General features: G+C 49.9%; 1 protein-coding gene across 1 annotated transcript in view; it reads left to right on the forward strand.

Annotated features, from left to right (window-relative positions):
• Positions 1 to 4,972, forward strand: part of Aldh1a2 (aldehyde dehydrogenase 1 family member A2) — an 84,866-nt gene extending 79,894 nt beyond the window's left edge. The window contains exons 13-14 of the mRNA XM_055596902.1: positions 3,210 to 3,298; positions 4,321 to 4,972. Of these exons, the coding sequence (XP_055452877.1) occupies positions 3,210 to 3,282 (73 nt within the window). The 3' untranslated portion in view covers positions 3,283 to 3,298; positions 4,321 to 4,972. The remainder of the gene's footprint in view (positions 1 to 3,209; positions 3,299 to 4,320) is intronic.
• The last annotated feature ends 4,223 nt before the right edge of the window (positions 4,973 to 9,195 follow it).

Below are 9,195 nucleotides of genomic sequence, written 5' to 3' on the forward strand. Positions count from 1 at the left end.
GAACCTGCTCTGCCTTCCATCTAGTTGATAGTCTCCAGAAAATCCACTTAGCCTTCCCTCCAGGAAGGATTGTTTGCCTCACATCCCAGAGTCTCCATGCCCATGCCCAGGTGGGGCAGAAGGGAGACAAACTCCCAGGCTGACCGCCTTGCCTCAGTGTCTCTCCAGACTGCAGGGTGGATGCTTTCTACAGGTTACCTCATGTGCCCCCCCTTTCCCCAGGCTACAGGCCAGAGGGGCTGCCTGCCCCAAAGCTGGTTTTCTTATCTTGTTTTCTGTCCTCTGCTCCTGCATCATTTCAGTCTCCCGAGATGAAAGGTGGGAAAACACTAGCTACAAAATCACTCTGACCTGAAGGTATGGAAAGACAGCTGTGGACGGTAACGTCTGAGACAGCTAGGATTAGGACTGAAAGTATGATGGCATGCTCTGCAACCAAGCTTCTCAAGTCATGCACGCACACACACACACACACACACTCACACTCACAAATACATGCATGTACACACACTCACAAATACATCATATACGCACACACACATACACACACATGTACAAACACACACCCACATACATAGCATGCGTGATCAGAAGTCGTCTGTGGTCTGAAGGGTTGGGATTATTAAGTATACCTGTCTGGGGTCCCGCTCTCAGAGACTGGTTGAGTGGATCTAGGGCCCAGGAGCTTCATGTTTTAATAGGCTTCGGGAATGATGCTGGTACGGTGGAGTGCGGACCTCATTCAGAAAATTGCTGCAGGGAGCTCAATAGAAGAATGGGGAAATACACTCTAGACAGAAATCTAAGGCTTCCTAAGACGATTTGCTGGGTGCCACTGAAATCTAACATTTTTTCTTATCTTTGGGCGCCCCCTTTGTTCATCTCGGCGACTAACCTCATCTACTGAGAAGCAGACACGGGAACCTCTTGGGACCTTTGCCCCGAGACCGTGTGCAGTGATGATGGTGGGCACACAGGTGGAAGTGCCTTAAGGAAGGCCTGGCTCTTGAGCAGTGAGGTTCTCCCTTGTTAACTGTGCATCTAGACTCTAGACTCGCAGACTAACTACAGTTAGTGAGCAGATTTGAGAGAAAGACCCTAAATGATGTGAAATTGCAGAAAAATCTACTTCAAAGATTTCAGAGTCCCGTGTCCAGTCTTCTGACCCTCCCCGGACCCACAGAAGCAGAAACTTTGGTGTGGGACAGGTCAAAGCCCCACAGTGTAGTCCTTGGGTGATAACTGTGTATGCTGGGGCCCAAGAACTGCCACAGGGGAGGTGACTGTTCTTGGGGAAAAGGGTAGCCCAAAGGAACCCTTCAGCTAGCTAGCGGAAGAGCCATTTTTCCCTATCAACTGACTCCAGAATTCTGTTTTTGCTCCATGATGTCCCTATTACACTACTCTGAGGCCTCTCACTGACACTCCTTGATACCCTGGGGACATGGCGGTCCTTTTGACTGTGGGTTTGAGTTACCTCCTTTGCCTCCAAGAAGCCCGTGTAGCCATCCCTGCCTCGGACTAGGCAAGAACCCTCCAGCCAGTAAGGCCACCCAAGAGCCTCACACACACAAACAGGGTAGGGCACACTCGAATGCAGCCATGGTGACCTGTTCTGATTCCATAGATCCCCCTCATACTTCTCACAACTTGGGGACCAGAGTAGGAAGAAAGTATGCTTCAGGGCCTGCCCAAGTGCATGTGTAAGGAAACAGAAGGCAGTGAGTGACCTCACTGCCACCAGGAAGCACGCGATGTCCTGATGAGGAGACACTTTCAGAATGACCCCAGGGCAGGAAAAAGGCCAGAGAAAGCCAGAGTAAGCTGGTAATACACCCAGGGCCTGGATGGAGTTAGTAGGGCTGTGTGTAATGAGGCCCGTGCACTCTTCTCCGAGTGGCCCAGACGGTGATGGCATGCTTACAGAGTTTGCTTGGTTGCCTGTTGTATCCCAAGGGTACCTTGTCAACTTGGGTGTGGTCCCCAGAGGAGCTACTGGCAATGCTGTTGGAGCTGTGCGTAGGACCATGGGATCTCAAAAGTAGCAGGATGGACCATTACCTCAGGTCCTGCTTGTAGAACTCAGCTGTAGGAATGGGGTCTTTTGTGGCTGACGGATGCAGAAGACGGTTTTCTCACTAGTCTTTCACATGCAGAAGCAATTCTGGGTAGTCTGTCTCTTGACAGAGACAATGTGGCAACAGGGTAGAACTTGAGGAGAGGGTTGTAAAGCAAAAGCCTTCATCCACTCTCTCCCCCACTTCCTCTCCCTCTGTGTCCTGAATGGGAAGAGTGGTGTGGCCAGCCCACAGCTCCAGGGAAGTCAGAGAGCCAGCTGACTGAGCTCAGCTCCATGGGGGACAGAGTGCCATAGCTGAAGTGACGTTGTGGCAGACCTTTCCTCTGAGTTGCACTCACCTGCAACCTACTTGGGCTACAACCAGTTACTCGGCTTTGCTTCCCTGAGCCCAGCAGCGATGTCTCCGTAAGTGCTTCCTGACAACCCTTGACCTGTTACCAGCCACAATTCCGGAAGGGAGGTAACTGTGGAGACTCTTAGGGAGAGGGATCCCTAATGGTCATCTTAATTATTTCTTACATTTTCCCAACAGCTTTTTGTCAGGACTATATTGAAGGTGATGAAGGTGTTTTTTGTTTTCACATGGTGGGCCTTTGGTTATCCTGCCCATCCCCATTTAGGAAGTGTAAGGAATGAGAAACTAAAATTTTATGTACTGATAAGGATTCTAATCTAAGAGGTCCTTCTCATAGGTAGAGAGCAGCCCTCTAGGCAGGCTGTCAGCACGGGGACATCAGAAGTCTGCAGAAGCTGGAGCAGGCCCTACAGAGTGGCACACTCAGTCCTGAAGGACCAGTGTTCCCAGAAGGTGGAAACATGGCCCAGGCATTGGCAGATTGGCTTCTCACTGCCACGGTGCTCAGATGTGAGCCATCTCACCTTGGCTAAGCCCAGGTCTGGCTCTCAGGGTACCAAGGAATCACTTCCTTTCTATCCTGTGCTCTGAAAACAAGTAAACCTTTAGCAGTCTGTGTTTGCCTGTGAGCGGGCAGCTCTCTGTCCTGAGGAGGGCTTTGCACAAGGAGTTTGTGGGCAGAGCTGACAGGCCCACCTTACAGAGGGTGCCATCACAACTCAGGCTTGGTCCTCTGTGCGGCTGGTGTCTGAATCTATTCATTGTGTGTTTCAGGGGTGAGTTTGGCTTGCGAGAGTACTCAGAGGTGAAGACCGTGACGGTGAAGATCCCCCAGAAGAACTCCTAAGAGGCCCAGGCAGAAGGTGAAGGCACTGCTGGCTCCCTGTGTTCTCTGTAGAGCCCAGCTCTGAAGAGCACAGAGCTGAGGCCAGCCCTTCTCTAAATATTTACTTGATGACGTAGCAGGCAGGTCACTGTACCTTTGACACAGGCCAGCAAGTCAGGGTTTATAGACACTCTGGAAGAAGTCACCTTAATGATACCAAATATCAGAGAGATGGCAGAGGTAGGGGGGGCACTTGTCCGAAAGAGCTTTCCTAGAGGAAAGGTTGCCTTGGCCCTGTCTTCATTTTCCTCCTTCCAGTTCCTGCTCGCTCCTCACTCCTCCCTCTTCCAAGGAGACCTCAGCTGAGCTCATTTAGGGCAGATGTTTGGGCCGGGAACAATTTTCCAAGGTTTTGCAGCCAAATTACCATTTCATGTTATCCATTTCTTCAAAGCAAAACATGAAATGGTTTTAGTTAGAGCCAGGGCAGACTGAAAATGCCAGGAGCTGGTACACTGCAGATGTTCTAAGTGGTAGGGGTGAAGGATAGTCCTTTTCTTACTTCCATAAATAACACAGCAAAAAGAAGATGCAGATGAGGAGGTCCGAGGTCATCTTGGTAGTTCACAGCTTCTGAGCTTGCTCCAGTTTGGGGTGTGTGTGTGTGTGTGTGTGTGTGTGTGTGTGTGTGTGAAACTCTTGATTATTCTGGAATAAAGTGAGGACCACAGCCCTTGCTTCCATTGAGGACTGAGCTATTTTCCAAAGTTCATCTTAGGACCAACTAAAATATACCAGGTAGGCTCAGGAAGTTGGCGATGCCAGAGGCCTTGCAAAATGACTGTCCCCAAGGCTGGCTGGCAGGCCTTGTGGAGTGAGTTATTGCTGGTGTCCGAACCGCGGCCTCTCCTGCATCCTTGTCCCCATTGCACCAACACCTGCTACTCCAGCGCGCTGGCTCTTCTGGCCCACTGTGCCTGGATCACCTGCCTGCAGTCTGCTGCCAATGCATTTGAAAGCTGCGCTCCAGCCTGATGATCCCCTTTTCTCTGTTTGCAGAGCGCCAGTATGCCAAGACTGCCATGTCCCGCCCGGCCTCCTCTGTCATGCCCTGTGGCCCGCTCATCCATTCGCCATTCTTGCCTCATAACAAATGAGCTTCAGCCTGCAGGGGGGAAGGGGGGAAGCAACAGCTCTCCTTCCTTCCAACCCTACCCTTCTCTCTGCCTTCCAGTGAACCCCATTTGGGATGGAGACAGCACTGGCTTCCTCATCTTCTCTCCCCAGCTGCCAAATCGAAGCCAGCCTCTAACCTGGGTGAACAACATTTATTTAAAAATGCCAAATATAACCTAGGTGTAGAATATGGACATATTATCTGTCGCCCTCTCTATTTAACGGTTTCCTGCTTTCTAACCAAATCAGTTTTCAGTTTTCTATTTATAACCTGCCTGTCCACAATGTTTTCAAGCAAGCTCTCCTTACTGTTCATGACAAATGACGACAATGCTCTCAGCAGACAGAGCCCTGACATGTGCTTTGAGTCCTTCCAGCGGGCGCCCTGATCTTTCTACATACACCGATGTGAACACACCATTAACCAGCTAGCTCCCTTCAAACCACAGCATAGAATGTGAAAATGAAGATTTATGACTTTTAATTTACTTCAAAAGAAACCTCTGTGCTAGCAATAAAGCATTTATATTGTGTACTCCTTGGGATTGTTTGTGTTTGTGAGTCTGTTTTACTGAACACTTTCGTCTTTACTTCTTAGCTGGGATTTTTGGCTGGGCTGTGCTCTTACGTGACTGAGCAGAAGTCTGAGAGGGTATTTTATAGAATACATTGAGGTTAAACAAACAAACTTGTGCTCTGACACTACTTAAAACCCGTGTGTTTACAGTTTTGTGGCACATAAATATGGGCACATATGAACTTCAGGTTTCAGAAACAACCCTCAGAGGAATCTGTGATGTGGACCTCAACAAGCCCTGAGCTCACCATCAGGGTTCCTGCTGCTGGGCACTTCCTAGTAGCTTCGCTCTTACCAGAAGGAAATCAAAGGCCAATGAGCTGGTGAGATCATCCTGTGGCTGTAAGCAGGATTTCTCTGTTAGCTAGAGTTCACTGACATTCTCTGTGCTCTCAGAGTCCAGTTATAATAGACTTGAGTTTTTTATTTCATGTATGTGTGTGTGTGTGTGTCTGTGTGTGTGTGAATGTATTGATGTGGGGACAGGAATGTACATTCCAGAGTATCTGTAGAAACCTGAGGGCCACTTGCTGGAGTTGGTTTTCTCCTTCCTTCCACCATAGGTTTCTGGGATTAAATTCAGGTAGTCAGGCCTATGTGACAAGCACTTTTACCTGCTGAGCTGTTACGTCAGCCTCAGAGTGGAGCTTTTAGGGAATGGTTCCCACACTTAGGATCTACGCATCTTTCACTTCCAACCATTGGAATCTCTATCAAGGTTCTGGTCAGGAGAGACAAAATGTGGACCAATGAATTTGCCCAAAGCAAACTGACTGTGGGCAGAGATGTGCCACTGTGGACTGGGATTCCTTGCTATGGTCCTTCACAGGAACAGAGGGAATGTGGGCAATGGAGCCCCTTGGGCCAGAATCAGATGTAAGGCAAAGCTTCTATGAATTCCCCTCACACAGTAGATGAAGCAAGAGAAAGGCCTGGAGTAATACGTCTTCTGGAACACCGTTACACACACACACACACACACACACTCACTCACTCTCTGTCCCTCTCTCTCTCTCTCTCTCTCTCTCTCTCTCTCTCTCTCTGTGTGTGTGTGTGTGTGTGTGTGTGTGTGTGTGTGTACAGAATGAATGAGGTTAGTGTAAGAGAGCAGTCTTGATGAAAGCAACTATAGAGACAGAGGGAGGCCAAGCCTGACAAGATTAACAGATGGGTTGACCAGGCAGGTTCATCATACTGGCAACGTGCCCATCCAGAGGCCCTGGAGGTGGGTTTGCTATAGAGGGACAGCAGCAGAGGTCAGAGAAAGAGACAGTCTGACACGATACTTGGATGGAGAGGAAGGGAAGAAAAGAAACTACCAGCACTTGAATGAATCTGAGAGAAGAAAATGGTAACTGCTGTTTCAAAGTCGGGTCGGAAGGGAGGCAGATGCCCAGAAAATGAATCAAAGTCGCGGGCCGAGAGCTTGACGTGGGGCTTTGGACATGGATACTGTGGTTGACCTGGAGATACCCAGATAGGACCTATGAGCAGGTATTTGAGGAAGGGATTGGAACTTTGCCTGGGTAACTTGCTGTGGCCTAACCATGGAAGGACTGACAGCATGAAACAAGGGCCAGGGAGGAAGCACTCAGTACGATAGCCAGGGGCTGTGGTCAGGGGAGATGCGCATGAGGAGACTTCCCATCCCGCTCTGTGATTCTCTCTAAAATGTTCACCATGACAGATCCGGGCAAAGATGATGGGCATACAGGGAAGTTAGTTCTACCTGTTGCCTTGCAAATCTTATGACACAAAGGAACTCAGGCAACAGTGACTTTCTTTACCACCTCCTGAGTCTCTTCCCAAGGTGGAAGAGCTTTTCTAACTGCTCCATCCCAGTTTGGTGACTTTGCCCATAGCAGTGGCTGAGTGCCAGCGTGGCAGTGTGCATAGAACAGCACTGTGTCAGAGGGGGCGGATAAGGAGGACCTAGAAAGATGGCTCAGTGAGGTGCTCGCCTCACATGAGAATCTGCGTGCTTGGGTGTAGTGGCCTGTGCCGTGTGTGGAAATGGGTAGTACCGGAAGTTGCCACTCTTCAGTGGCCAGCAAGAAGGAACTGGAGTAAATTCAACATCACTCCGTAAGTTAAACATATCTGTCTGGAATCACAGGAGGTGCCTTCCTGGGGCCCCGGAAATCATGCCTTTGGCTGCGGGTGTGATAGAGCCTGGACAACTGTTCAGCTAGGAGTGCTGGAGTTGGTTTGCGCTTTATACTGCTCCAAACACTGAATCTGAGACCAGAGGTGCATCTTTAAACACAGACCAAGGAGACCATGCTGGAAAGAAATTAAACCATCTGGTGGTAACAAACAGATCCCTCATTTGACTTCAGAGCTCAGCAAGAGCGAAACCACACCTGGCTGGCAACCTAACCAACCGCCCAGGGCTAGCGGGGGCATGGATCTTGGAGGAGAAGCTACAGCCACCAGTTTGCAAAAGCAGCCCGTTCCTTAACTACATTCTCTGTGTTTGTCCTTAGACCACAGGCAGGTGTAGTCCTCACCCTTCATCAAGGAAACTTTTTGCAATAAGGACTACTACAGAAAACCACAACCAATCAAAATGCAGAGTTGGGAGACCAGTCCCAAGTGATACATCCCTAACACAACTCAGGGATCATTGCATAAGTTTCTCTCATCCAAGGTTTCCCAGAGAAAAGTATCTTGGAGAGCCAGGGTGTTCACGTTTTCCTCACAGCTGGCTGAGGCACTGTGAGGTCCGATGGCCTATGGACTGGCAGATTTTACTCCCGGTAGCTGTTTAGAGTTGTGCATGCTGCACCTCTTAGGTCAAGTAAAGTTGCTTCTTCCTCCTGTTCCTCTGTGGAGCAGGCAGGGTGAGAACGACCAGGAAAACCCATGAGGGAGGATGTGGAAGCCCATGGTGAAAGCCACACCATCTAAGTGGTAGCTGAAGTCCTGTCTCTTCCCCTTTGTGTGTGCATGTGTTCCTGTGTGTGCAGGTACCGTGTGTCTGTGTGTGTACATGTGGAGGCTAGAGGACATCTATGTGCGTCATTCTTTAGATGTTGCCCGAGTCTTTATTTCGACGGGATCTCATTGGCCTGGAACCCACCGGTTCCATTCAGCTCTCTGTTCAATGGATCTAAGTGTCTCATACCTTTTATATAGGAACCGGAATCAAACCCAGGTCCTCGTGCTTGCAAGGCAAGCACCTAGTCAGCTCAACCCAAATGGCCTGATTTCTTCTCAGCACTGTCTCCCTCTCTGTTTGGAGAAGCACTTGTGTCCTCAGAGTCAGTGTTCTGAGCAGCACGAGGGGCAGACCAACTTCAGCACGCCTGGCTGGACCAGAGTCCTCAGGACCTGCCACAGCCACAGCCAAATGCAGGGTTCCCGGGGTCCTAGGAAGACCCCTCTGTGATTCCAGACAGGGTGTGTCCACTTACGGACTGATGTCTCTTTCGGTGACAACTCTCAGTACCCCCTGGAGGTGCATAAGCAGCAAACGGTGGGAGACATGGTGCTTGGCTAGGCAGAGCCTGGAAAAGCGAATGGGAGAGAGTCGCTGTTTGGGAAACATCAGGAACCTCAGTCTCTGTTGGCCACACATGAGCAACAGGGGATCTGTGTAACGTGGAGTAGAACCCAGGCACTGCATTAATACAGTTAGCTCAGGCTCCCAGCTAGCGCAGCAACGCTCATGCTGGAAGCTCTATCCAGTCCTGGCCCTGAGCTGCCGATGCCAGCCCAGGGAGATGGGTGGACAGGCCGCGTGTCAGTCAAAGCAAGGGGAACAGTGGGGGAGGTGGGCGAACGAGGCTGCCGCATACTCCTTTCCTTAGTTTTGTCGGGGTGTTGGTGTTGTTCAGATTCGACACACTCTGATTCCACAGGGGAGAGCAATGAGCGACGGGAAATGATTCAAAAGGGTTTCTACCAGCATCTAGTCAAGTGTCCTTGAAAAACTATCCATCCAAAATTTCAGATTCCTTACCTCTAAAAGGGGATGATGAAATGACCCACCTTACTTTTTAGCTCTTTTGTGATGGCTTGAGACCGCCTGGGCAATGCTTGGCTTCATTTTAAGGGCTCAAACAAGCAACAGAGACAATGAAAAGTCTCCATTCCTAGAGCTGTAGTTCCGAGGAAGTGGCTGATTTCACGTGTGTGTGTGTGTGTGTGTGTGTGTGTGTGTGTGTGTGTGTGTGTGT

The sequence above is a fragment of the Psammomys obesus genome, unplaced genomic scaffold (assembly GCF_907164565.1).
Source record: "Psammomys obesus unplaced genomic scaffold, mPsaObe1.curated_primary_1811, whole genome shotgun sequence".
NCBI lineage: Eukaryota > Metazoa > Chordata > Mammalia > Rodentia > Muridae > Psammomys > Psammomys obesus.